We start from the raw sequence: 23,598 nt of genomic DNA on the forward strand, positions 1-23,598 counted from the left end.
CATGCTGTTGGCTCTTCATTGGCTTTGCCTGGTTATTGTGTGGTTCACAGACCGTTTTCTTAGAAGCCGGAAAAGACCGATTTATAGATGAACACAGACCAGTGCCTGCAGTCTGTTTGCTCTCATCCCAATGATGGAAGGGTCCATTTGGCACCGAAGGCCACTTAAAATGAAAACTAAATGAAAAAGCATCTCCTTCTTAACTGATTCCAGTCCAGTATGGAAGTTTGGGCTGCAGAAGGAGCCTCACCCTGAGACTGCGATCTTGTACATGTAGAAATGAGGTTCTGGGAAGAAAAGCCTGTTTACTGGGTTGAAGTGATGCGAGTATATGTGTGTGTGTGTGTGTGTGTGTGTGTGTGTGCATGTGTGTGTGTGCATGTGTAAGTGCGTGTGTATGTGTGTGTGCGTGCATGTGTGTGTGTGTGTGTGTGCGTGTGAATGTGTTTGCATGTGTAAGTGTGTGTGCATGTGTGTGAGTGTGTGTGCATGTGTTTGCATGTGTGAGTGTGTGCGTGTGTGTGTGTGCATGTGTAAGTGTGTGTGTAGTGCATGTGTGGTATGTGTGTGTGCATGTGTGTGTGTGTGTGTGTGCGTGTGTGTTGCATGTGTAGTGTGGTGCTGTGTGTGTGTGTGTGCATGTGTTTGCATGTGAGTGTGTGCTGTGTTGTGTGTGATGTGTATGTGTGTGTGTGCATGTGTGTTTAGGTGTGTGCATGTGCGTTTAGGTATGTGTGTGCGTGTGTGTGTATGTGTGCATTGCATGTGTAAGTTTGTGTATGTGTTGAGTGTGATTATGTGTGCATGTGTGCGTGTTTGCATGTGTACGTGTGTGTGTGTGTGTATGCAGTGTTTGCATGTGTGTTGTGTGTGTGTGTGTGATGTGTGTGTGTGTGTGTTGTGTCGTCATGGGATGTGCATTGTGTACTGTGTGTGATGTGTTTGCAAGTGGTAAGTGGTGTGTGTCATGTGTGAGCTGAAGTGTGTGTTACTGGTGTTTGCATGTGTAAGTATTTGTGTGTGTGTGTGTGTGTGTGTGTGTGGTGCATGGTGTGTGTGTGCATGTGTGTGTGTGTTTGAGTGTGTGTGTGTGTGTGTGCTGCAGTGTGTGTGTGTGCATGTGTTTGTGTGTGTCTTGCATGTGTAGGTTGTGGTGTGCATGTGGGGGTGTGTGTGATGTGTTGCATGTGTAGTGTGTGTGTGTGTGTGTGTCTGTGTTGTTGTGTGTGTTGCATGTCTAAGTGTGTGTGTGTATGTGTGTGCAAGTGTGTGTCTGTGTGTTTGCATGTGTAAGTATTGTGTGTGTGTGAGTGTGTGTGTCTCTGGGTGTGCAAGTGTTTGCATGTGTACGTGTGTGTGTGCGTGTGTATGCATGTGTTTGCATGTGTAAGTATGTGTGTGTGTGTGTGTGTGTGTGTGTGTGTGTGTCTCTGGGTGTGCATGTGTCTGTGTGTGTGTGTTTGCAAGTGTAAGTGTGTGTGTGTATGTGTGTGCAAGTGTGTGTCTGTGTGTTTGCATGTGTAAGTATTTGTGTGTGTGTGTCTGGGTGTGCATGTGTGTGTGTGTGTGTGTGTGTGTTTGCATGTGTATGTGTGTGCCGGTGTGTGTGTATGCATGTGTTTGCATGTGTAAGTATGTGTGTGTGTGTGTGTGTGTCTCTGGTTGTGCATGTGTGTGTGTGTGTGTGTGTTTGCATGTGTAAGTGTGTGTGTGTATGTGTGTGCAAGTGTGTGTCTGTGTGTTTGCATGTGTAAGTATTGTGTGTGTGTGAGTGTGTGTGTCTCTGGGTGTGCAAGTGTGTGTCTGTGCATCTGTGTGTTTGCCTGTGTAAGTGTGTGTATGTGTGTGCAAGTGTTTGTGTGTGCGTATGTGTGTTTGCATGTGTATGTGTGTGTGTGTGTGTGTGAGAGAGAGAGAGAGAGAGAGAATGAATGCGAAGTTGGCTTCGCTGGTTCCTTTGTTGTTGAAATTTTTTATTTTTCATAGAATCCATGGGGAGGGGGATAGAAGGAGAAGCTTTGTAAGTTTAATTAACCCCCGACCCCCCCACACCCCCCCTTACTGTACAATACATTTCCGGTGAAAACCTGAATTTGCCTATCTCCCTGTGTCCAGCTTTTCTGTCCACCCACACGTGTCACAGCGTATGACACATAATAAACCAAAATGGCTATTCTTTCTCTAAGATGTTTTTCCTTAAAGTTCTCCATTATTAAGATTTAAGCTTGTATTGCATTGGTCTTGCACGCAACAGACTAACCAAATGGTGTTCAGTGAAGGATTCAGTCATTTAAAATTTAGAAAACGTGGTGCAAGCTTACAATAGTGTGGATATTCTCAAGGAATTCATTTAAAATGCAGCATCGGATGGGCGTGTTTTGTCCAGGGAAAACGGGGTCAAGGAACTTTGGACCTTTACAGTTCAATCTTGGCAAATATACTTTAGGCAGAATAAACCTGTCATCTCAGTTCATTTTACCCGGTGCTACTGACCTTTCCACGGACACAGAGGAAGCCCGGTAAGGAATAAAAGATAAAGATAGCCTGTTTTGTGTAACTTACCTCACCTCATGGTAATATATGTTCAACTATTAGTAGCATGCCAATTAGTCTCAATGCTGAAAATTGTTTTGATAGTTGTAGATTTTTTATTTTAAATGTCAATGTAACTCTTGTCTTAGCATTATTAATCAACTGCATAAATCTTTATTCATTTATTAATTTTTTTTTATTTTTATGGCAGATAAAAAGATGAGCGTGGTCTCCCTGCTTCTCGTGCGCCTCAGGGGAGATCAGATGCATGCGCTTAAATGCTGATTGGCTGTTATTGTCACGAAAGTGTTTTGCGTGGTAAACATAGCATATCAATAAGGCAATGTTATTGTCACGAAAGTGTTTTGCGTGGTAAACATAGCATATCAATAAGGCAATGCTAATTCGACAAGTTTATATTAGCTACATATCGCAACTTCGAACCGCTTCGTTAGCCTGTTAGCCGGTTAAACATGTAGGGATTTGAATGTAAATTTTAAAACATTGGTCCTAGCATACCAGGCAGTCAAGTGATCAGCCCCAGCATACCTCCACAAGATATTCAAACCCTACATGCCAGCCAGATCCCTCCGTTCTGCTACCTCAGGACGCCTAGCACCTCCCCCTCTTCGCACCTGCACTTCCAGAACACGTCTCCTGTCTGTTCTGGCCCCACGATGGTGGAATGACCTCCCTGTGGAGGTCAGAACAGCTGAGACACTGACCCATTTCAAACGACGACTGAAGACTCACCTCTTCAGGCTGCACCTCTCCCCATCCCTCCCTTCCCCCCTGTAAATGGCTAAGCTTAGGGTTGTAAACTAGGCAGCTGTTTCGTAAGTGACTTAGGTGCATTAACTGTATTAACGACTACTTGTATTTTTTCCATAGATTGCGTTGTTGCCGTTCTCGTTAGTGTTAATCAGTTTAACCATCAGTTGGACCGGTACTTCTCTCTAGGGGTTTCGTCATACTTGTTCCTGGTTATGGTTATACACTTTGTTGTACGTCGCTCTGGATAAGAGCGTCTGCCAAATGCCTGTAATGTAATGTAATGTCACCGGACAGAAACAGTGACAGTCTCAAGTGCAATCCCAACGTTTGTTGCTCTTCTGTGTAAGTGTGTGTGCATGTGTGTGAGTGTGTGTGCATGTGTTTGCATGTGTGAGTGTGTGCGTGTGTGTGTGTGTGCATGTGTAAGTGTGTGTGTAAGTGCATGTGTGTGTATGTGTGTGTGCGTGCATGTGTGTGTGTGTGTGTGTGTGCGTGTGAATGTGTTTGCATGTGTAAGTGTGTGTGCATGTGTGTGAGTGTGTGTGCATGTGTTTGCATGTGTGAGTGTGTGCGTGTGTGTGTGTGTGCATGTGTAAGTGTGTGTGTAAGTGCATGTGTGTGTATGTGTGTGTGCGTGCATGTGTGTGTATGTATGTGTGTGCGTGTGTGTGTATGTGTGCATTTGCATGTGTAAGTTTGTGTATGTGTGTGAGTGTGATTATGTGTGCATGTGTGCGTGTTTGCATGTGTACGTGTGTGTGTGTGTGTGTATGCATGTGTTTGCATGTGTAAGTATGTGTGAGTGTGTGTGTGTGTGTGTGTGTGTCTCTGGGTGTGCATGTGTCTGTGTGTGTGTGTTTGCAAGTGTAAGTGTGTGTGTGTATGTGTGTGCAAGTGTGTGTGTGTGTGTTTGCATGTGTATGTGTGTGCCGGTGTGTGTGTATGCATGTGTTTGCATGTGTAAGTATGTGTGTGTGTGTGTGTGTGTGTCTCTGGTTGTGCATGTGTGTGTGTGTGTGTGTTTGCATGTCTAAGTGTGTGTGTGTATGTGTGTGCAAGTGTGTGTCTGTGTGTTTGCATGTGTAAGTATTGTGTGTGTGTGAGTGTGTGTGTCTCTGGGTGTGCAAGTGTGTGTCTGTGCATCTGTGTGTTTGCCTGTGTAAGTGTGTGTATGTGTGTGCAAGTGTTTGTGTGTGCGTATGTGTGTTTGCATGTGTATGTGTGTGTGTGTGTGTGAGAGAGAGAGAGAGAGAATGAATGCGAAGTTGGCTTCGCTGGTTCCTTTGTTGTTGAAATTTTTTATTTTTCATAGAATCCATGGGGAGGGGGATAGAAGGAGAAGCTTTGTAAGTTTAATTAACCCCCGACCCCCCCACACCCCCCCTTACTGTACAATACATTTCCGGTGAAAACCTGAATTTGCCTATCTCCCTGTGTCCAGCTTTTCTGTCCACCCACACGTGTCACAGCGTATGACACATAATAAACCAAAATGGCTATTCTTTCTCTAAGATGTTTTTCCTTAAAGTTCTCCATTATTAAGATTTAAGCTTGTATTGCATTGGTCTTGCACGCAACAGACTAACCAAATGGTGTTCAGTGAAGGATTCAGTCATTTAAAATTTAGAAAACGTGGTGCAAGCTTACAATAGTGTGGATATTCTCAAGGAATTCATTTAAAATGCAGCATCGGATGGGCGTGTTTTGTCCAGGGAAAACGGGGTCAAGGAACTTTGGACCTTTACAGTTCAATCTTGGCAAATATACTTTAGGCAGAATAAACCTGTCATCTCAGTTCATTTTACCCGGTGCTACTGACCTTTCCACGGACACAGAGGAAGCCCGGTAAGGAATAAAAGATAAAGATAGCCTGTTTTGTGTAACTTACCTCACCTCATGGTAATATATGTTCAACTATTAGTAGCATGCCAATTAGTCTCAATGCTGAAAATTGTTTTGATAGTTGTAGATTTTTTATTTTAAATGTCAATGTAACTCTTGTCTTAGCATTATTAATCAACTGCATAAATCTTTATTCATTTATTTATTTATTTATTTTTTTATGGCAGATAAAAAGATGAGCGTGGTCTCCCTGCTTCTCGTGCGCCTCAGGGGAGATCAGATGCATGCGCTTAAATGCTGATTGGCTGTTATTGTCACGAAAGTGTTTTGCGTGGTAAACATAGCATATCAATAAGGCAATGTTATTGTCACGAAAGTGTTTTGCGTGGTAAACATAGCATATCAATAAGGCAATGCTAATTCGACAAGTTTATATTAGCTACATATCGCAACTTCGAACCGCTTCGTTAGCCTGTTAGCCGGTTAAACATGTAGGGATTTGAATGTAAATTTTAAAACATTGGTCCTAGCATACCAGGCAGTCAAGGGATCAGCCCCAGCATACCTCCACAAGATATTCAAACCCTACATGCCAGCCAGATCCCTCCGTTCTGCTACCTCAGGACGCCTAGCACCTCCCCCTCTTCCCACTTGCACTTCCAGAACACGTCTCCTGTCTGTTCTGGCCCCACGATGGTGGAATGACCTCCCTGTGAAGGTCAGAACAGCTGAGACACTGACCCATTTCAAACGACGACTGAAGACTCATCTCTTCAGGCTGCACCTCTCCCCATCCCTCCCTTCCCCCCTGTAAATGGCTAAGCTTAGGGTTGTAAACTAGGCAGCTGTTTCGTAAGTGACTTAGGTGCATTAACTGTATTAACGACTACTTGTATTTTTTCCATAGATTGCGTTGTTGCCGTTCTCGTTAGTGTTAATCAGTTTAACCATCAGTTGGACCGGTACTTCTCTCTAGGGGTTTCGTCATACTTGTTCCTGGTTATGGTTATACACTTTGTTGTACGTCGCTCTGGATAAGAGCGTCCGCCAAATGCCTGTAATGTAATGTAATGTCACCGGACAGAAACAGTGACAGTCTCAAGTGCAATCTCAACGTTTGTTGCTCTTTTATGTTCAGTTAGTGAAATGTGTTTTTTTTGTTTTGTTTTGTTTTTTTTTTTCGTTTTGTTGTTGACATGTTGGAAGCCGTGTAATGTGAGGGTATTATAGGATGTGATTAGGGTTCAGCAATGAACCAGAATTCACAGATTCCAATTCCCCAGAGAAACTGAAAAAAAAATCAGTATGATAATTTTTTTTTTTTCACTTTCTTTTTATTTAATCACACGACTATGCTACCGTTCTCTCGAGGGCAGAGCTGAACACAATAATACGTCCTTGTAAACTGTGGAACTTGTAAATCTGGTCTTTGTCTACGCATGAAGGTCTTCCAGGGAGTGGCTGATTCAGGAATGTGGTGCCGTTTGTCCTACAGAAACCGTCGGTCTTCACCAAGCTGCGTTTACTTTTAACCGTATTCTGCTGAAAATGTGGCTGCGGAGTTTGACCCCGTATCTGCTGGCGTTCTCCATCTGTCTGTCCGCGCGCGGACATAGACGTGAGTACCTGCGTGCACAGTAGTAGTTGTAGTAGAAGTATCAGTAGCAGTACTGGTAGTAGTAGTAGTTGTAGTAGTAATTGTAATTGTAGTACTTGTTATAGTAGTTGAAGCAATAGTTATAGTCGTTGTTGTAGTTGTATTAGTAGTTGTAGTAGTAGTAGCAGTTTGTAGTCATAGTTGTAGTTATAGTAGTTGTAGCTGTAGCTGTTGCAGTAGTTGTAGTATATAATTGCAGTAGTAGTTCTAGTAGCAGTAGTAGTAGTAGTAGTAGCAGTTAGTAATCATAGTTGTAGTTGTAACTGTTGTAGTAGTAGCTGTAGTAGTTATAGTAGATGTAGTAATTGTAGTAGTAGTTGTTGTAGTTGTAGTAGTAATTGTAATTGTAGTAGTAGTAGTAGTAGTTATATTAGTAGTTGTAGTAGTTGTAGTAATTGTAGTTGTAGTAGTAGTAATTGTAATTGTAGTAGTAGTTGTAGTTATATTAGTAGTTGTAGTAGTAGTAGTAGTAGTAGTAATTGTAATTGTAGTAGTAGTAGTTATATTAGTAGTTGTAGTTGTAGTAGGAGTAGTAATTGAAGTTGTAGTAGTTGTAATAGTAGTAGTAATTGTAGTTGTAGTAGTAGTAATTGTAATTGTAGTCGTAGTTGTAGTAGTTATATTAGCAGTTGTAGTAGTAGTAATTGTATTTGTAGTAGTAGTAGTATTAGTCGTTGTAGTAGTAGTAGTAGTAGTTATATTAGTCGTTGTAGTAGTTGCAGTTGTAGTAGTAGTAGTTGTAGTTGTATTAGTTATATTAGTAGTTGTAGTAGTAGTAGTAGTAATTGTAATTGTAGTAGTAGTAGTTATATTAGTAGTTGTAGTAGTAGTAGTAGTAATTGTAATTGTAGTAGTAGTAGTAGTTATATTAGTAGTTGTAGTAGTTGTAGTAGTTATTAGTAGTTGTAGTAGTAGTAGTAATTGTAATTGTAGTTGTATTTGTTGTTGTAGTAGTTATTAGTAGTTGTAGTAGTAGTAGTAATTGTAATTGTAGTTGTATTTGTTGTTGTAGTAGTTATATTAGTGGTTGTAGTAGTAGTTCTATTAGTAGTTGTAGTAGTAGTAGTTATATTAGTAGTTGTAGTAGTTGTAGTAGTTATATTAGTAGTTGTAGTAGTAGTTATATTAGTAGTTGTAGTTGTAGTTGTAGTAGTTGTAGTAGTTAGTAGTAGTAGTTATATTAGTAGTTGTAGTAGTAGTAGTAGTTATATTAGTAGTTGTAGTAGTTGTAGTAGTTATATTAGTAGTTGTAGTAGTAGTAGTAGTTATATTAGTAGTTGTAGTAGTTATATTAGTAGTTGTAGTAGTAGTTATATTAGTAGTTGTAGTAGTAGTAGTTATATTAGTAGTTGTAGTAGTAGTTGTAGTAGTTATATTAGTAGTTGTAGTAGTAGTAGTTATATTAGTAGTTGTAGTAGTAGTTGTAGTAGTTATATTAGTAGTTGTAGTAGTTATATTAGTAGTTGTAGTAGTGGTAGTAGTGCTAGGTTTGTGCTGGAAGTGTGCCAGCTCGGTGCCTCTCCCTCCCCCAGCCGTACAGGATGAGCGCGTGAGGCTGGTGGGGGGGGAGCATTCGGCAGAGGGGCGAGTGGAGGTGTACCACAGGGGCCAGTGGGGGACGGTGTGCGATGACAGCTGGGACGAGAGGGAGGCGCGGGTGGTGTGCCGCCAGCTGGGGTTCTCCGGAGCACAGTCCGCTGTCCCGGGAGGGAGGTACGGACAAGGTGAGGCCCACGCCACCTGCCACGCCTCAACCAACCACCATGTCACACCTCCAGCCAGCCAACATGTCACACCTTCAAACACACCCACCATGTCACTCTCTCCAAGCCACAGCCCACCATGTCCACGCCTGCCAAGCCAACCAGCCCAACCATGTCACCCAAACCACCCAGCGCAGCACTCTCTCCAAGCCACGCCCCATGCCACGCCTCCAAGCCACACCCACCATGTCACACCCTCCAAGCCACGCCCAACATGTCACACCCTTCAAACCACACCCACCATGTCACTCTCTCCAAGCCACGCCCCCATGCCACGCCTCCAAGCCACGCCCACCATGTCACACCCTCCAAGGCACACCCACCATGTCACACCCTCCAAGCCACGCCCACCATGTCACACCCTCCAAGGCACACCCACCATGTCACACCCTCCAAGCCACACCCACCATGTCACACCCTCCAAGACACGCCCCCATGCCACACCTCCAAGCCACGCCCAATATCTCACACCCTCCAAGCCACACCCACCATGTCACACCCTCCAAGACACGCCCACCATGTCACACCCTCCAAGCCACACCCACCATGCCACGCCTCCAAGTCACACCCACCATGTCACACCCTCCAAGACACGCCCCTCCAAGTCACACCCTCCCTGCCACGCCCACCATGTCATGCCCTCATGCCACACCATCCTCACCATGCCCCATCAATGCCACACCTACCATGTTAGACCCCTCTAAGTCACGCCCCTCTAAGCCACGCCCATTCTCATACAAACATATCAGCTTGTACGGCCATCTTCTCTCCTGAATGCTTTGGACCGTAGTGTAGCTACTCACGTGACTCCTCCTCCTAATGCATTACTTGCTGTGTATTTTTTTGTGTATCTGCATATCGTGCAGGCTTTTTTTTTTAACAATCAAACAGCCTGTGTTTGCAATCAAAGAAGGCTCCTCCTCCGGTTTCAGCCTCACCCACGCACCCCCGAGTACCTCACCAAGTCACAGATAAGCAAATTCATTAGAAACTACCGGTAGATTTCTCCCATCAGTTAGTTGGGACTGGACATTAGACTACATTGTCCAGTCGGGACCACGAACCGAACCAGACATGTACAAATCATTTTAAAACCAGACATTCCGTCAGAAACTGGAACTCTGGTAACCACAGCTGTATAGCTAGAGGTAACGTTACAGGTCCAACAGAAAACAAGCCAGCGGGTACTTAACCTGCATTGCTTCAGTATATATCCAGCTGTATAAATGGATGCAATGCAAATGCTATGTAAAAAGTTCTGTAAGTTGCTCTGCATAAGAGCATCTGCTAAATGTAATGTAATTCTGTCTGTCTGTCTGTGATGGTGCTGCCTGTCTGTCTGTCTGTCTGTGATGGTGCTGTCTGTTTGTCTGTCTGTGATGGTGCTGTCTGGCTGTCTGTCTGTCTGTGATGGCGCTGTCTGTCTGTGATGCTGCTGTCTGTCTGTCTGTGATGCTGCTGTCTGTCTGTGATGGTGCTGTCTGGCTGTCTGTCTGTCTGTGATGCTGCTGTCTGTCTGTCTGTGATGGGGCTGTCTGTCTGTCTGTGATGCTGCTGTCTGTCTGTCTGTCTGTGATGGTGCTGTCTGTCTGTCTGTGATGGCACTGTCTGTGATGGTTCTGTCTGTCTGTCTGTGATGGTTCTGTCTGTCTGTCTGTGATGGCGCTGTCTGTCTGTCTGTCTGCCTGTCTGTGATGGCGCTGTCTGTCTGTCTGTCTGTCTGTCTGTGATGGTGCTGTCTGTCTGTCTGTGATGGCGCTGTCTGTCTGTCTGTGATGGCGCTGTCTGTCTGTCTGTGATGGCGCTGTCTGTCTGTCTGTGATGGTGCTGTCTGTGCCTGGCTCTGTTGTCCTTATGTCCATGTTGAGCGCTGCAGGATCGGGCCCCGTTTGGCTGGATGATTTGTCGTGTGAGGGTAATGAGAGCTCCCTGGCGGACTGCAAGTTCAAAGGCTGGGGTGTGACGGACTGCAGCCACAGCGAGGATGCTGGAGTCATCTGTGAGAGAGGTGAGTCCTGTGCCCTCCCCCTGGACCAGTTATCACCTGCGTCTCACTGAGACCTCACCAGCATCTGACCTGCACCTCACCTGCGTCTCACTAAGACCTCACCTTCATCTCACTAAGCCCTCACCTGCGTCTCACTGAGACCTCACCAGCATCTGACCTGCACCTCACCTGCGTCTCACTGAGACCTCACCAGCATCTGACCTGCACCTCACCTGCGTCTCACTAAGACCTCACCTTCATCTCACTAAGCCCTCACCTGCGTCTCACTGAGACCTCACCAGCATCTGACCTGCACCTCACCTGCGTCTCACTGAGACCTCACCAGCATCTGACCTGCACCTCACCTGCGTCTCACTGAGACCTCACCAGCATCTGACCTGCACCTCACCTGCATCTCACTGAGACCTCACCTGCGTCTCACTATGCCCTCACCTGCGTCTCACTGAGACCTCACCAGCATCTGACCTGCACCTCACCTGCGTCTCACTGAGACCTCACCAGCATCTGACCTGCACCTCACCTGCGTCTCACTAAGACCTCACCAGCATCTGACCTGCACCTCACCTGCGTCTCACTGAGACCTCGCCAGCATCTGACCTGCACCTCACCTGCGTCTCACTGAGACCTCACCAGCATCTGACCTGCACCTCACCTGCGTCTCACTGAGACCTCACCAGCATCTGACCTGCATCTCACTAAATCCTCACCTGTGTCCCACTAAGACCTCACCTGCGTCCCACTAATACCTCACCTGCGTCTCACTAAGACCTCACCTGTGTCCCACTAAAACCTCACCTGCGTCCCACTAATACCTCACCTGCATCTCACTAAGACCTCACCTACACCTCATCTGTGTCTCACTAATACCTCACCTGAGTTCCACTAATACCTCACCTGCACCTCACCTGCGTCCCACTAAGACCTCACCTGCATCTCACTAATACCTCACCTGCGTCCCACTAATACCTCACCTGCGTCTCGCTAAGATCTCACCTGTGTCTCACTTGTGTCTCACCTGCACCCTAACTGCATTTCACCTGCACCTTACCAGGGCCTCTCCTGCACCTCACCTGCGTCTCACTAATACCTCACCTGCATCTCATCTGTGTCTCATCTGCGTTTCACCTGTACCTCACTTGTGTCTTACCAATATACCAGTATTTGGAAAGTTCAAGTTATGTTTCCCCTGTGACAATATACAGTGTGTATGTATATATTGTCAATAAGGATTAATTGAAATATGTTTAATTTTCCGAACCCAGCTGTTTTAATTGTTAACCCCCTCATTTGACTCAACAGTTAAAACACCTCACTTATCACTTACCCAACATGTTAAATATATGTATTTGATTTAATTTGGTAATTATTATCAAAGATATGAATTATCAATCAAATCTCTGAATTGATAGGCAGAGCAAACTGTTTGGATCAACCTTTATCAAAATGTACAACTCGCAACCAGGTGAAAATTAAGTAATTTATTAAGTTACAACAAGTGTTCACGTCTAATCTAAAGATGACGTTCAACTACCTTAAAACAATTATCAAAGGTTACAGACATGGACAGAAGAAATGCATGAGAGAAGATACCAAACCACAGCTTTTGTCCCAAAGTAATCCAAAAGGCAGAAACCAAAGGACAGCAGAATAGTCCAAAACAACCAGAGATGAAATGTAGAATGACAGACCTAGATGCAGGACTCACATGCCCACTACCAGCTGTTACAAAACGACCTCCTTCCAAGTTGTCCAAAACTGAAACTAAAAAAACTAAAATAAATCTGCACACACACACACCTCAGATAGTAAGCCCCCAGTTCCTGCTCTGTCTTATCTCCAGGCTTTGCTGGCAGATCACTTTGAAGCTTCCTATGGCTGAGAATGGCCACATGGTGAATTACGTGTCTGATGATCCAAAACATTTTATAATGAACATTAAATTGACTTTTTTGTCAATGTAATTAGTAATTAGTTATTGTAATTTGTAATTAATTGTAATTTTGTAATTAGTAATTTGTAATTAGTTCTGTGCACTTCTTCTTCTTCTTCTTCTTCTTTTTCTTTACATGAGTGGTGTTAAAAGTGTTTTTTTTTTTTTAAAGTTTAAAAGAAAAGAGATAAAAGAAAGAGTTTGTGTTCTCCAGCAGTTCCTAATGTTTTATGTGTAATTATAATCTCTCTGTTAGGGAACAGAATGAAGCGCGTGTGTCTGTTCTGAGCGCCCGCCTGTTCCACGCAGCGGACTGCTGACCTTCCTGGCGCGGGTTTTATTGTCAGATTGTCATTTGAAAGAGAGGTGCTGAGCTGAACTGGAGTTCTGTGTGTTCCAGACAGGTCTTTGAGTAACTCTCAGGTGTACCCTCTGGACCACGCTTTGAAACTTTCGAGGTACCTGGGGGCGCTGTTTGACAGCGGCCTGGGCTGTGACTTCACCGTGGTGGTGCAGAGCCCGGGGGGCGAGCCCGGGGAGGACAGGGTCTGCACCCACAGGCTGGTCCTCTCCATGCACCCCAAAGCCCCCTTTCTGAAGGCCGCCCAGGAGTCCCAGAGCTACACCATGCAGGTGCACAGAGAGTGCCGACCGTACGTGACCGAGTTCCTCAGGTAAGAGGACCAATAATCGCCCCAAATAAGGTATCACAGTCTCCCCAAAAGATCCATCACAATCTCCCCAAAAGATCCATCACAATCCCCTCAAAAATGACCCAATAAGGTATCACAGTCTCCCCAAAAGATCCATCAGAATCTCCTCAAAAATGACACAAATAATGTATCATTTAAACCAGTACTGTATCAATATCATAATCGCCCCTTTGCGCCTTGTTGAGGGGGCGGGGCTGACTGACGTGGTCTCCCACGGGCCCCGCAGGTACCTGTACACGCTCCAGGTGGACATCACGGTGGCCTCGGCCCCCTGTCTCCACCGGCTGGCCTCCGGCCTGGGTCTGGAGCAGCTGCAGGAGGATTCCGGAAGGCTGTTCACCTGGCTGCTGCCCCAGGACCCCACGTTCCGGGGCCCGGTGTCCCTGTACAGTTACGCGGTGGAGAGCGGGGACCTGGCCCTGCAGGAGACCTGCCTGCAGTACCTGGCCTGGAACGGCCGGGGCCTGGTGGAGTCGCCGGCCTGGGGCAACCTGAGCCAGGGCGTGCTGGCAGCCCTGCTGGCCCGCTCAGACCTCGTCGTCCCGGACGAGGGCTTCGTCCTGCGGGGCCTGGAGAGCTGGGTCCGGGCCCAGCCGGATCCCCCAGCCTCGGAGGCCGTGGCCAGCCTGCTGGGGGCCATCCGATTCCCCATGATTTCTGCTGAGCAGCTGTACGACCTCTGCTCGACCTCTGACCTCTACGCTAGCCACCGGAGCCTGTTCAAGAGCGGCACTCTGGAGGCCTACCAGTTCAACCTCCTGCCGTTGGCCAAACTCAGGGAGCACATGGAGAAGAGGAGGGAGCAGCACTCTCCCCGAATTTACACCGCCACACCCTGGAGCCTGTCTTTCAACTTTTCAACCAGCCAGCGCAGCTATGGCGGGTACAACCAGTACGGCAGGTACGACCAGTACAGCAGCTACTTCCAGACCCCTGTGCACAACAGTGCGCTTTTCCAGAGAGAAATGGTCTCCTGGACCACAAGCCTCTGTCGGACCCGGCAGGAGTGTCTGAATAGGGGTCAGCGGGGCGACTTCGCTCCCGCTGCCTGGCTGACCGCCAACACAGGTCTCAGCCGTTACGGTGGCAGCATTCGCTATTCCAACAAGATCGTTCTGTCGTGTGCCGGCGAATACGTCTTCCACGTCCAGGACTTCAAAGATAACATCGCCCAGATTGCCACCAATAGCAGCACTAGTCCAGGCTACCCCTGCAATGACAATCAGTTCTTCTACCGGTTTGTGGTTTCACCCCAGTATGTATTTTAGGGCAGGAAGAGTACAGAACCACAGCCCAGTAAACAGAAAGCTGGTATCAACACATTTTACAAACAAACTCACCTTGTGCATACTTGCTGACATTAAAAAAGATTCAATAAATAATGTTTCACGTTTTATTTGTACTTTTCATTTTATCCAAAGTGACATACAGTGAGTGTAAACCGAAGGTCATTGGAACAACTACAAAACACAGGTCCGGGGAGGCACAATTCTCAATATGTAACAGTTATTCATAGCAATGAACACACAACACCTCAGTTCACACAGTAAGCATAGGCTAGGTCAAAGACTAATGTTAAGCCAAACTTTTTGTGAAAGTCATCCATGCCTTTATATCATCCTGCATTGATTACTGTAACTGACTGTCAGTGACTCACTTCTGTCTCGCCTGCTGCTGGTTCAGAGTGCAGCTGGTTCAGGGTACAGCTGGTTCAGAATGCAGCTGGTTCAGGGTGCAGCTGGTTCAGAGTGCAGCTGGTTCAGAATGCAGCTGGTTCAGGGTGCAGCTGGTTCAGAGTGCAGCTGGTTCAGAATGTAGCTGGTTCAGAACGCAGCTGGTTCAGAACGCAGCTGGTTCAGAATGCAGCTGGTTCAGGGTGCAGCTGGTTCAGAATGCAGCTGGTTCAGGGTGCAGCTGGTTCAGAATGCAGCTGGCTCAGAGTGCAGCTGGTTCAGAGTGCAGCTGGTTCAGGGTACAGCTGGTTCAGAATGCAGCTGGTTCAGGGTGCAGCTGGTTCAGAGTGCAGCTGGTTCAGAGTGCAGCTGGTTCAGAACGCAGCTGGTTCAGAGTGCAGCTGGTTCCGAATGCAGCTGGTTCAGGGTGCAGCTGGCTCAGAGTGCAGCTGGTTCAGAGTGCAGCCGGTTCAGAACGCAGCTGGCTCAGAGTTCAGCTGGTTCAGAATGCAGCTGGCTCAGAGTGCAGCTGGTTCAGAGTGCAGCTGGTTCAGGGTGCAGCTGGTTCAGGGTGCAGCTGGCTCAGAGTGCAGCTGGTTCAGAATGCAGCTGGTTCAGAACGCAGCTGGCTCAGAGTGCAGCTGGTTCAGAATGCAGCTGGTTCAGGGTGCAGCTGGCTCAGAGTGCAGCTGGTTCAGAACGCAGCTGGTTCAGAACGCAGCTGGTTCAGAGTGCAGCTGGTTCAGAACGCAGTTCCGTGATCCGTCCTCCACAATGAGATGCACTGGAACCAATGTAAAACCTGGGATGCTGTTATTCTATTAATGACCACTGAGTGGCACTGTTGCCCTTCTCCAGAAATGCCAAAGGTGACCGCTTGCTGAGTGATTTTGCCTATGTGTGACTAGGACGTCCGTTCCTCTCATCGGGATGGAAAGAACAAGATGTTCCTGAGATTTACTGTTGGTGTGTGTATATATGTTTGTATGTGGTGTGTGTGTATGCATGTGGGCTGTGTATGTGTGTGTGTTTATGTACGTATATGGATTGTGTCTGTGTGTTCATGTATGTATGTGGGTTTTGTATGTTTATGTATGTATGTGGTGTGTGTGTATGTGTGTTTATGTATGTATATGGGTTGTGTATGTGTATATGCAGGCTGCAGCGTGTTTGTGTGCAGTAACTGTCTGAAGTCAGAGATCATGTGACAGGAGTTCGTCAACAGCATGACAGCGAACACACTGCAAACATGAGAACAGGTCACTGTTCAGTTATTGCGGCAACTAATCAGTTAAGCAATTGAACAATATATCAGCGTGTGCAGCGGACTGCAGTCTACCCCCAAGAGCTGTGTGTTCTGCTGCCTCTGCTGCTTTGGGTACGGTGGAGCAGTGGTTAGCACTGCTGCTCCTTTGGGTACGGTGGAGCAGTGGTTAGCACTGCTGCTCCTTTGGGTACGGTGGAGCAGTGGTTAGCACTGCTGCTCCTTTGGGTACGGTGGAGCAGTGGTTAGCACTGCTGCTCCTTTGGGTACGGTGGAGCAGTGGTTAGCACTGCTGCTCCTTTGGGTACGGTGGAGCAGTGGTTAGCACTGCTGCTCCTTTGGGTATGGTGGAGCAGTGGTTAGCGCTGCTGCTTTGGGTACGGTGGAGCAGTGGTTAGCGCTGCTGCTGCTTTGGGTACAGTGGAGCAGTGGTTAGCACTGCTGCTCCTTTGGGTACGGTGGAGCAGTGGTTAGCGCTGCTGCTCCTTTGGGTACGGTGGAGCAGTGGTTAGCACTGCTGCTCCTTTGGGTACGGTGGAGCAGTGGTTAGCGCTGCTGCTCCTTTGGGTACGGTGGAGCAGTGGTTAGCACTGCTGCTCCTTTGGGTACGGTGGAGCAGTGGTTAGCACTGCTGCTCCTTTGGGTATGGTGGAGCAGTGGTTAGCACTGCTGCTCCTTTGGGTATGGTGGAGCAGTGGTTAGCACTGCTGCTCCTTTGGGTATGGTGGTGCAGTGGTTAGCACTACTGCCTTGTAAGAAGGAGGCCAAGTTCAAGTTTGGATCCATCTGTGTGGCTGACTGAACTGGAGTTAAACCTGCAGACGCTGCGGCCTCCAGGACCAGTGTTAAACCTGCAGACGCTGTAGCCCTCCAGGACTGGAGTTAAACCTGCAGACACTGCGGCTCTCCAGGACTGGAGTTAAACCTGCAGACCCTGCGGCCCTCCAGGACTGGAGTTAAACCTGCAGACCCTGCGGCCCTCCAGGACTGGAGTTAAACCTGCAGACGCTGCGGCCCTCTAGGACTGGAGTTAAACCTGCAGACGCTGCGCCCTCCAGGACCAGTGTTAAACCTGCAGACGCTGTAGCCCTCCAGGACTGGAGTTAAACCTGCAGATGCTGTAGCCCTCCAGGACCAGAGTTAAACCTGCAGGTGCTAAAGAAATCCATGACTGGAGTTAAACCTTCAAACACTAGTTTTCCTCTGTGGACTTTTTGACAGTGTTTCCATAAAAATACAGCATTTAACTGGATTGGGTTAATCCTGCAGCTGCTTTGCACTCCCTTGTTAAAGGCTTACAGTGTGCATTTGCAGGGCATGATGGGAAGGTGAAAGGTGCTTAAAAACCCAGCATTGCACCCCATCACTGAGGAGACCAGGAGGGGTTAAAACACGGGTGCACAACCTGGGCCGATCTATTTTAGGATCTTGTGCCAACTTCTGCATTCAGTTTTTTAATTAGCTCAACCACAGTCTGATCTGACAGTTGTATAAGGACCAGCTACAGTCACAGACTACGTATCCTAAAGATTTTACTGTGGTCAAGTGCAGGAGTGAACCAGCGTAGTTTATAGAGCTGTCAGAAAACTAAAACTAAGGTAACTGGTTGGAAGAGAAACCAGCACCCAGGACCGGGGTTGTGTACCCCGGGTTAAATCCACCTTCACCCTGGGATCCTTGTTGCCCTTTCTGAGTTTATATGTTTTTCCTTCAGAACACAGACAGCGCAAAAACACTCCTCCTGGCACCGATAATGCATTTTCTGCATAGTTTCCATCTGGAGTAGATCACCACAGTTACACAAGCATGTCTGCACATACACACACACACATGCTACAGTATACACACACACACACACACACACTACACTATACACACACACACACACACACACATGCTACAGTATACACGCACACACACACACACACGCTACACTACACACACATACACACACACTACACTATACACACACACACACACACACATGCTACACTACACACACATACACACACACGTTACACTATTCACACACACACACACACACACACACACACGTCACACTACACACACACACGTCACACTACACACACACACACACACACATGCACAACATTTATATTTTAGGAATTTAGTGTGTGCTCTTAGCCAAAGAGACTTAAACACAGCTGGATATTTTACTGAACCAATTCAGGTTAAGTGCCTTGCCTGAAGATACAATGGCAGTGTCCCAACTGGGAATCAAACCTGTGTATGTGCCTGTGTGTGTGTACTGGATGTGTGTGTGTGTGTGTGTGTGCAGGTGTATGTACTGGATGTGTGTGTATGCATGTGTATGTACTGGATGTGTGTGTGTGTTTCCATGTGACTTGATATGTGTAAGTATGTGTTTATGTAAGCATTTCTAATGGGTTATGTTTGCAGAGTGATGAATGTGGGCTCTAAGTCTAGAAAACAGGAAGTGGTGTCACAAAGAAAAAGGATCTGCAGCCAATACTCACAGCAGCAGTGGCTACCCTCGACTCCCCCCCTCCCCCGCCCCTACCCCACCCCCACCCCGACCAGTCATCTGCACACACAGCAGTGGCAGATTAGTCCAACCCGTCAATCAACCTAGATGGTACTGTCTAAACACGGTACTGTCAGCAGAGCCATCGTCCCAGCACACAGTCATCCAGCACAATGGGCCTGCGACCATAACCACACAGTCCTGGCTGGAGGGAGCGAGGGCACAGTCTCCACTCAAAGTGCTGCTGTTTTGTTTTGTTTTTTTCAGAATCAGAGGAACCAAATTAAGGTTGGAACAGGGTCGGGCTGTGCTGCTGTAGAGCTGTATTAGTTTATGGCTAATATAATCACAGTGAAAACAATTACCGCCCCCCCCCCTCTACTGAACTCAGACATGCACAGATCATACACATGCATAACGGGGGGAGGCCCGTTTAGGCCACAGCGCTCACTGTCTGGTTTCATCAGCACAAGATGCAATTAGCCCACTGAGCTTCAGACCAAGGGAACTAACCACACTGTCATTGCTGCTCAGTGAAGTGATGTCACATCCTGTTGCAGACGTTCACATGAGCACACGCTCACGCACACACACACACAGGTATTGTCGTGCAGTGGTTTAGGAACTGGTCTTGTTCTGTGAGAGATTGAGCAGGTTCATAGTCTTCCTGGGGCTCTTGCATTCCAGCCTTGACTGGAATACCACCACCAGTAATGGGATAGAATAGAATGGGATAGAACTCGTTTTCCCAGGAAGAACTTCGGGTTTGTTCAAATATAAAGCAGCTGTACAATGGCATAATAATACTTTAAAATGTTTTATTTAAATTATAAGTACCTCTGGATAAAGTACACGTGCCAGGAATAATGACATATATGAGGAACACGTTTCCTAAACTTTATTTTTGCTGCTTCTTTTTTGTACTTCCAATGATTCTCCTCAGTCCTTCTCATGGTCCAACAATAGGGGGCCCCCTTTTTCTCTCCCGATGAGAAATATCAGGCCACTGCGAAGCGGAGAGAGAAAGGCCTGTAGCTCTTTAAATTAACGCATGAGAAGCTGACAGAGATTGCGATTTTAGGGTTTTGATTTGAATACAGGCTACGTCCACGTGACTGAGCCTCACCAGCCCCCGGGGGACCCACAGACCGGGACCCCTTAGTCCTTTTTTGCACATCGCCTCGGGCCCGAAGAACAAAAAAAAACAACCAAAGTGCAGAATCCTTACTGCTGAGTTCCAGGTGATCATTATTGATCAATTTTGCAGGGGCGTGTAAATTTTTCTCGTGATTTCCTTTCCAATTATAATGTATCATGTGACTTTTTTCAGGTTTGGATGGAAGCTGCATTACAGATTACAGAATCAGACCTGGGTCAAATACGCATTTGTTTTGGATTCAAATACTTCTCTACACTATACTGATCTTGTCTGGTGTTTTGGAACCAATGAAATACTCTCAAAAAGTGCAAACCCCGCCTTCTGATCATATTGGCAGGCTCAATTACACCAGGCAAGATCAACAGAGCACAGAAAAGTATTTGAATCCAAAACAAATACGTATTTGACCCAGGTCTGTACAGGATATATACACATATATATATATATATATATATATATACTTTTTTCCACACAGTGGTCGAGAATGTCAAATAAAGAAAGTGAAGTGGGTTTCGGAGAAGAGGAGGAAATGCCTGAAGAATATGACCGTGATGTTTTCTTAGGAGAGAGAGGGAGAGAGAGAGTGAGAGTGAGCCAGCTGAAGCCAGATTGAATTGGTTATTTTTAATGATGTCACCAAGTTTAACTCTCCCTCCCTTCCCCTCACTCTCTCTCTCTCTGTCTCTCTCTCTCTTTCTGTTTGTCTTTCTCTCTCCCTCTCTTTCTCTGTTTGTCTTTCTCAGTTCAGTGCAATTCAAATTAATGCTCAATTTTTCATTGTTTTTTTTTTTGTTTGTTTGTTTTGTTTGTATGGGACAAATACAGTAATCATTGCCAGTAAATATATTAAGAAAAAAAGTAAAAATTTTTTGTAGCTTTGCGCAGTTGGCCTATTCTTCTCCCCCCTCAGAGGGTGGGTTGTATTATTATATTGTTCAAATTCAGGGAGTTAAGGAAGAGGTGTGAGTTTGTGGAAAAGGGGTCTGTTCATGTGTCTGTACCTGTGCCATGTTGAGTACACGTTTGGTGTCTGTGCCTGTGCCATGTTGAGGACACGTTTGGTGTCTGTACCTGTGCCATGTTGAGGACACGTTTGGTGTCTGTACCTGTGCCATGTTGAGTACACGTTTGGTGTCTGTGCCTGTGCCATGTTGAGTACACGTTTGGTGTCTGTACCTGTGCCATGTTGAGTACACGTTTGGTGTCTGTGCCTGTGCCATGTTGAGTACAGGTTTGGTGTCTGTACCTGTGCCATGTTGAGTACACGTTTGGTGTCTGTGCCTGTGCCATGTTGAGTACACGTTTGGTGTCTGTGCCTGTGCCATGTTGAGTACACGTTTGGTGTCTGTGCCTGTGTCATTTGAGTACAGTTTGGTGTCTGTGCCTGTGCCATGTTGATACACGTTTGGTGTGTGTACCTGTGCCATGTTGAGTACACGTTTGGGGTCTGTGCCTGTGCCATGTTGAGTACACGTTTGGTGTCTGTGCCTGTGCCATGTTGAGTACACGTTTGGTGTCTGTGCCTGTGCCATGTTGAGTACACGTTTGGTGTGTGTACCTGTGCCATGTTGAGTACACGTTTGGTGTCTGTACCTGTGCCATGTTGAGTACACGTTTGGTGTCTGTACCTGTGCCATGTTGAGTACACGTTTGGTGTCTGTGCCTGTGCCATGTTGAGTACACGTTTGGTGTCTGTGCCTGTGCCATGTTGAGTACACGTTTGGTGTCTGTGCCTGTGCCATGTTGAGTACACGTTTGGTGTGTGTACCTGTGCCATGTTGAGTACAGGTTTGGTGTCTGTACCTGTGTCATGTTGAGTACACGTTTGGTGTCTGTACCTGTGCCATGTTGACAGAGGTGGACATTCCAGGGGTCAGAAAGTAAAAGTCCTGCCATGTATTTCATCCACCTCTGAACTCAGCCAGCTGATTTAGCTCTACCTCCTGGCTGAAGAATGGTGCTCATTAGCAAATCCAGGTGGCTGGAACAAAATCCTGGGATGAACTTTTACTTTCTGAACCTGGATTGTCCACCTCTGCATGTTGAGTACACGTTTGTCTCAACATCCTCACCTTTTACACTGTGAGCATTGCCTTGCTCTGTGTCTCTACCTGTTATTCCTGGTATGGGCGCAAAATGAATCTGGATACAATCATAGACAACAGCACAGAACCTAAAGCTTAAAATAGGTGAATAAACAGACAAATATTCCATCCATAGTCTCTTCTTTTGATTGTGAAAGAGTTTCTCTTGTGTACTCTTGTCTCCTTGTCCCAACTTTCTCTCTTTTTTCATCTCAAGTGCAAGTCCAGCAGACCTAGGATTGGCTGAGGTCTCTGTAATGTCAGACACTGCAGGGCCAGTTCATCTGAATGCAAATAAAATAAAATGGAATGTTACGAACAGGGAAGACAGGCTCTGGTCAGTGGGGTCCCCTCCTGAGGACTGAGTCTTAGGAGAGAGCAGACAGAACAAATGACAGAAGGGCACTCTGGGAGTTTCTGTCTAGCCCACCCCCCAGTCTGTAGTCCATATGAGCAGGCATGGTTTCAGCCTCCAGGCTGCCCAAGGGAGAGGTGCTGAAGATACGTTGTAATTTTGGACCTGCTTGCCGCCCCCCCCCCCCCTCCCCAAGACAGATGGTGCCCTAAGCAACCGCTTATGTCATCTATACCTGGAACCAACCCTAGGCATGAGCCAGAGAGTGGGAGATTGCTCCAAACCCTGCTGATGTACAGCCTGAGACTCACTGTGGCTGTTCCACACTGAAGAACACACACTTGCCTTTTTGTGCAGTATACATAAGCGTGAACATATGTATATACTATCCCTGATATTACTTTGAGTACAGCAGTTATTTTTGTGGTCATTTGGAAGCATTCTAATTTTTTTTTTTACTCACAGCATTGCTCTATTTAAGGACATCTAAGAGTTTGGAAAACTGTAAAATACAGAATGCTGAATCCATAAAACAGTTTTTTGTTGAGACATCAGGGTTACCAAGAGTTATTTTTTTGTTGATGAATCTCAAGAATGTACTTTTCTGCAATCATATTTTTGTCATTTAAAATGTTCTGTTGGATTTCTCTGTGCAGATTCTCAAAACAGACAATTCTTTCCAAATGGGCCCATCCTTCACAGTCTTTGTGGTTTTGCTGCACTTAAATGATTATCTAGCCCTACAACCTATCACCAGTGCACCAGTTCATGAACCTCGCTCTGCTATGTAGTGAGGTGTGTCTGTAGCAATTACTTCTTTACCTGTTCATACCCGACAAATTGAGAAGATGAGTTTTTACGTGCAATGTAATCAGTTGCGATCTCTGTTCATGAAGACAGGACCGAAGCTGTAATTTATGGGTTGTGTTGTTAAAGGGGCATTTCACCCAAAAATAAAAGCAATATTTTCATTGACCTGGAGTGCTATATATCTCTCCAGATTGTTTCACTGAGATTTGTTAAGTTTTCTGGATATCCTCTGCAGCTCAAGCTGATACAACGGACCTCAACGGTACCAAAGTTTGTGTCGCTTAAAGTGCCAAAAATGTACATTAAAAAACTCAACAGCAGTTTGTCTTTCCAAATATAATGACACAGTTACTCACAAACGCCCACAGACCTTGTTATGCACTGTTTCACTGAGAACTACTTTCTGTCGAAGTACGCCAACCGTGTATTTGCGCAAAGTCACAACCAAAGCACCCCGATATTCTGGGGCTCAGTGTCAACATTGTTGTAAAACATATTGACTACTCCAGGCTACTACTAACACCAGAT

The 23,598-nt window shown here is 46.2% G+C and overlaps 1 protein-coding gene across 4 annotated transcripts; it reads left to right on the forward strand.

Annotated features, from left to right (window-relative positions):
- Positions 1-4,984: 4,984 nt before the first annotated feature.
- Positions 4,985-14,615, forward strand: LOC135249396 (galectin-3-binding protein A-like). Of its 4 annotated transcripts, none has more exons than XM_064325004.1 (6): positions 4,985-5,151; positions 6,594-6,766; positions 8,338-8,529; positions 10,445-10,576; positions 12,907-13,180; positions 13,446-14,615. In XM_064325004.1, the coding sequence occupies exons 1-6, from the start codon at positions 4,988-4,990 to the stop codon at positions 14,485-14,487; spliced, it is 1,977 nt and encodes a 658-aa protein (XP_064181074.1). In that variant the 5' UTR covers positions 4,985-4,987; the 3' UTR covers positions 14,488-14,615. The 4 variants fall into 4 exon arrangements, with proteins under 4 accessions (XP_064181074.1, XP_064181075.1, XP_064181076.1 ...); XM_064325005.1 differs by having other exon boundaries at positions 5,042-5,151; positions 6,644-6,766; XM_064325006.1 differs by having other exon boundaries at positions 5,115-5,205; positions 6,644-6,766.
- Positions 14,616-23,598: the final 8,983 nt, after the last annotated feature.

The sequence above is a fragment of the Anguilla rostrata genome, chromosome 2 (assembly GCF_018555375.3).
Source record: "Anguilla rostrata isolate EN2019 chromosome 2, ASM1855537v3, whole genome shotgun sequence".
NCBI classification, from domain to species: domain Eukaryota; kingdom Metazoa; phylum Chordata; class Actinopteri; order Anguilliformes; family Anguillidae; genus Anguilla; species Anguilla rostrata.

Bases quoted from the DNA above. Each gene is read 5' to 3' on its own strand.
- LOC135249396 (XM_064325004.1), top strand. From the start codon at position 4,988: ATGCAGCATCGGATGGGCGTGTTTTGTCCAGGGAAAACGGGGTCAAGG. The intron at 8,530-10,444 runs GTGAGGCCCACG...TGAGCGCTGCAG, and splicing joins GGGAGGGAGGTACGGACAAG to GATCGGGCCCCGTTTGGCTG. The intron at 13,181-13,445 runs GTAAGAGGACCA...CGGGCCCCGCAG, and splicing joins TACGTGACCGAGTTCCTCAG to GTACCTGTACACGCTCCAGG.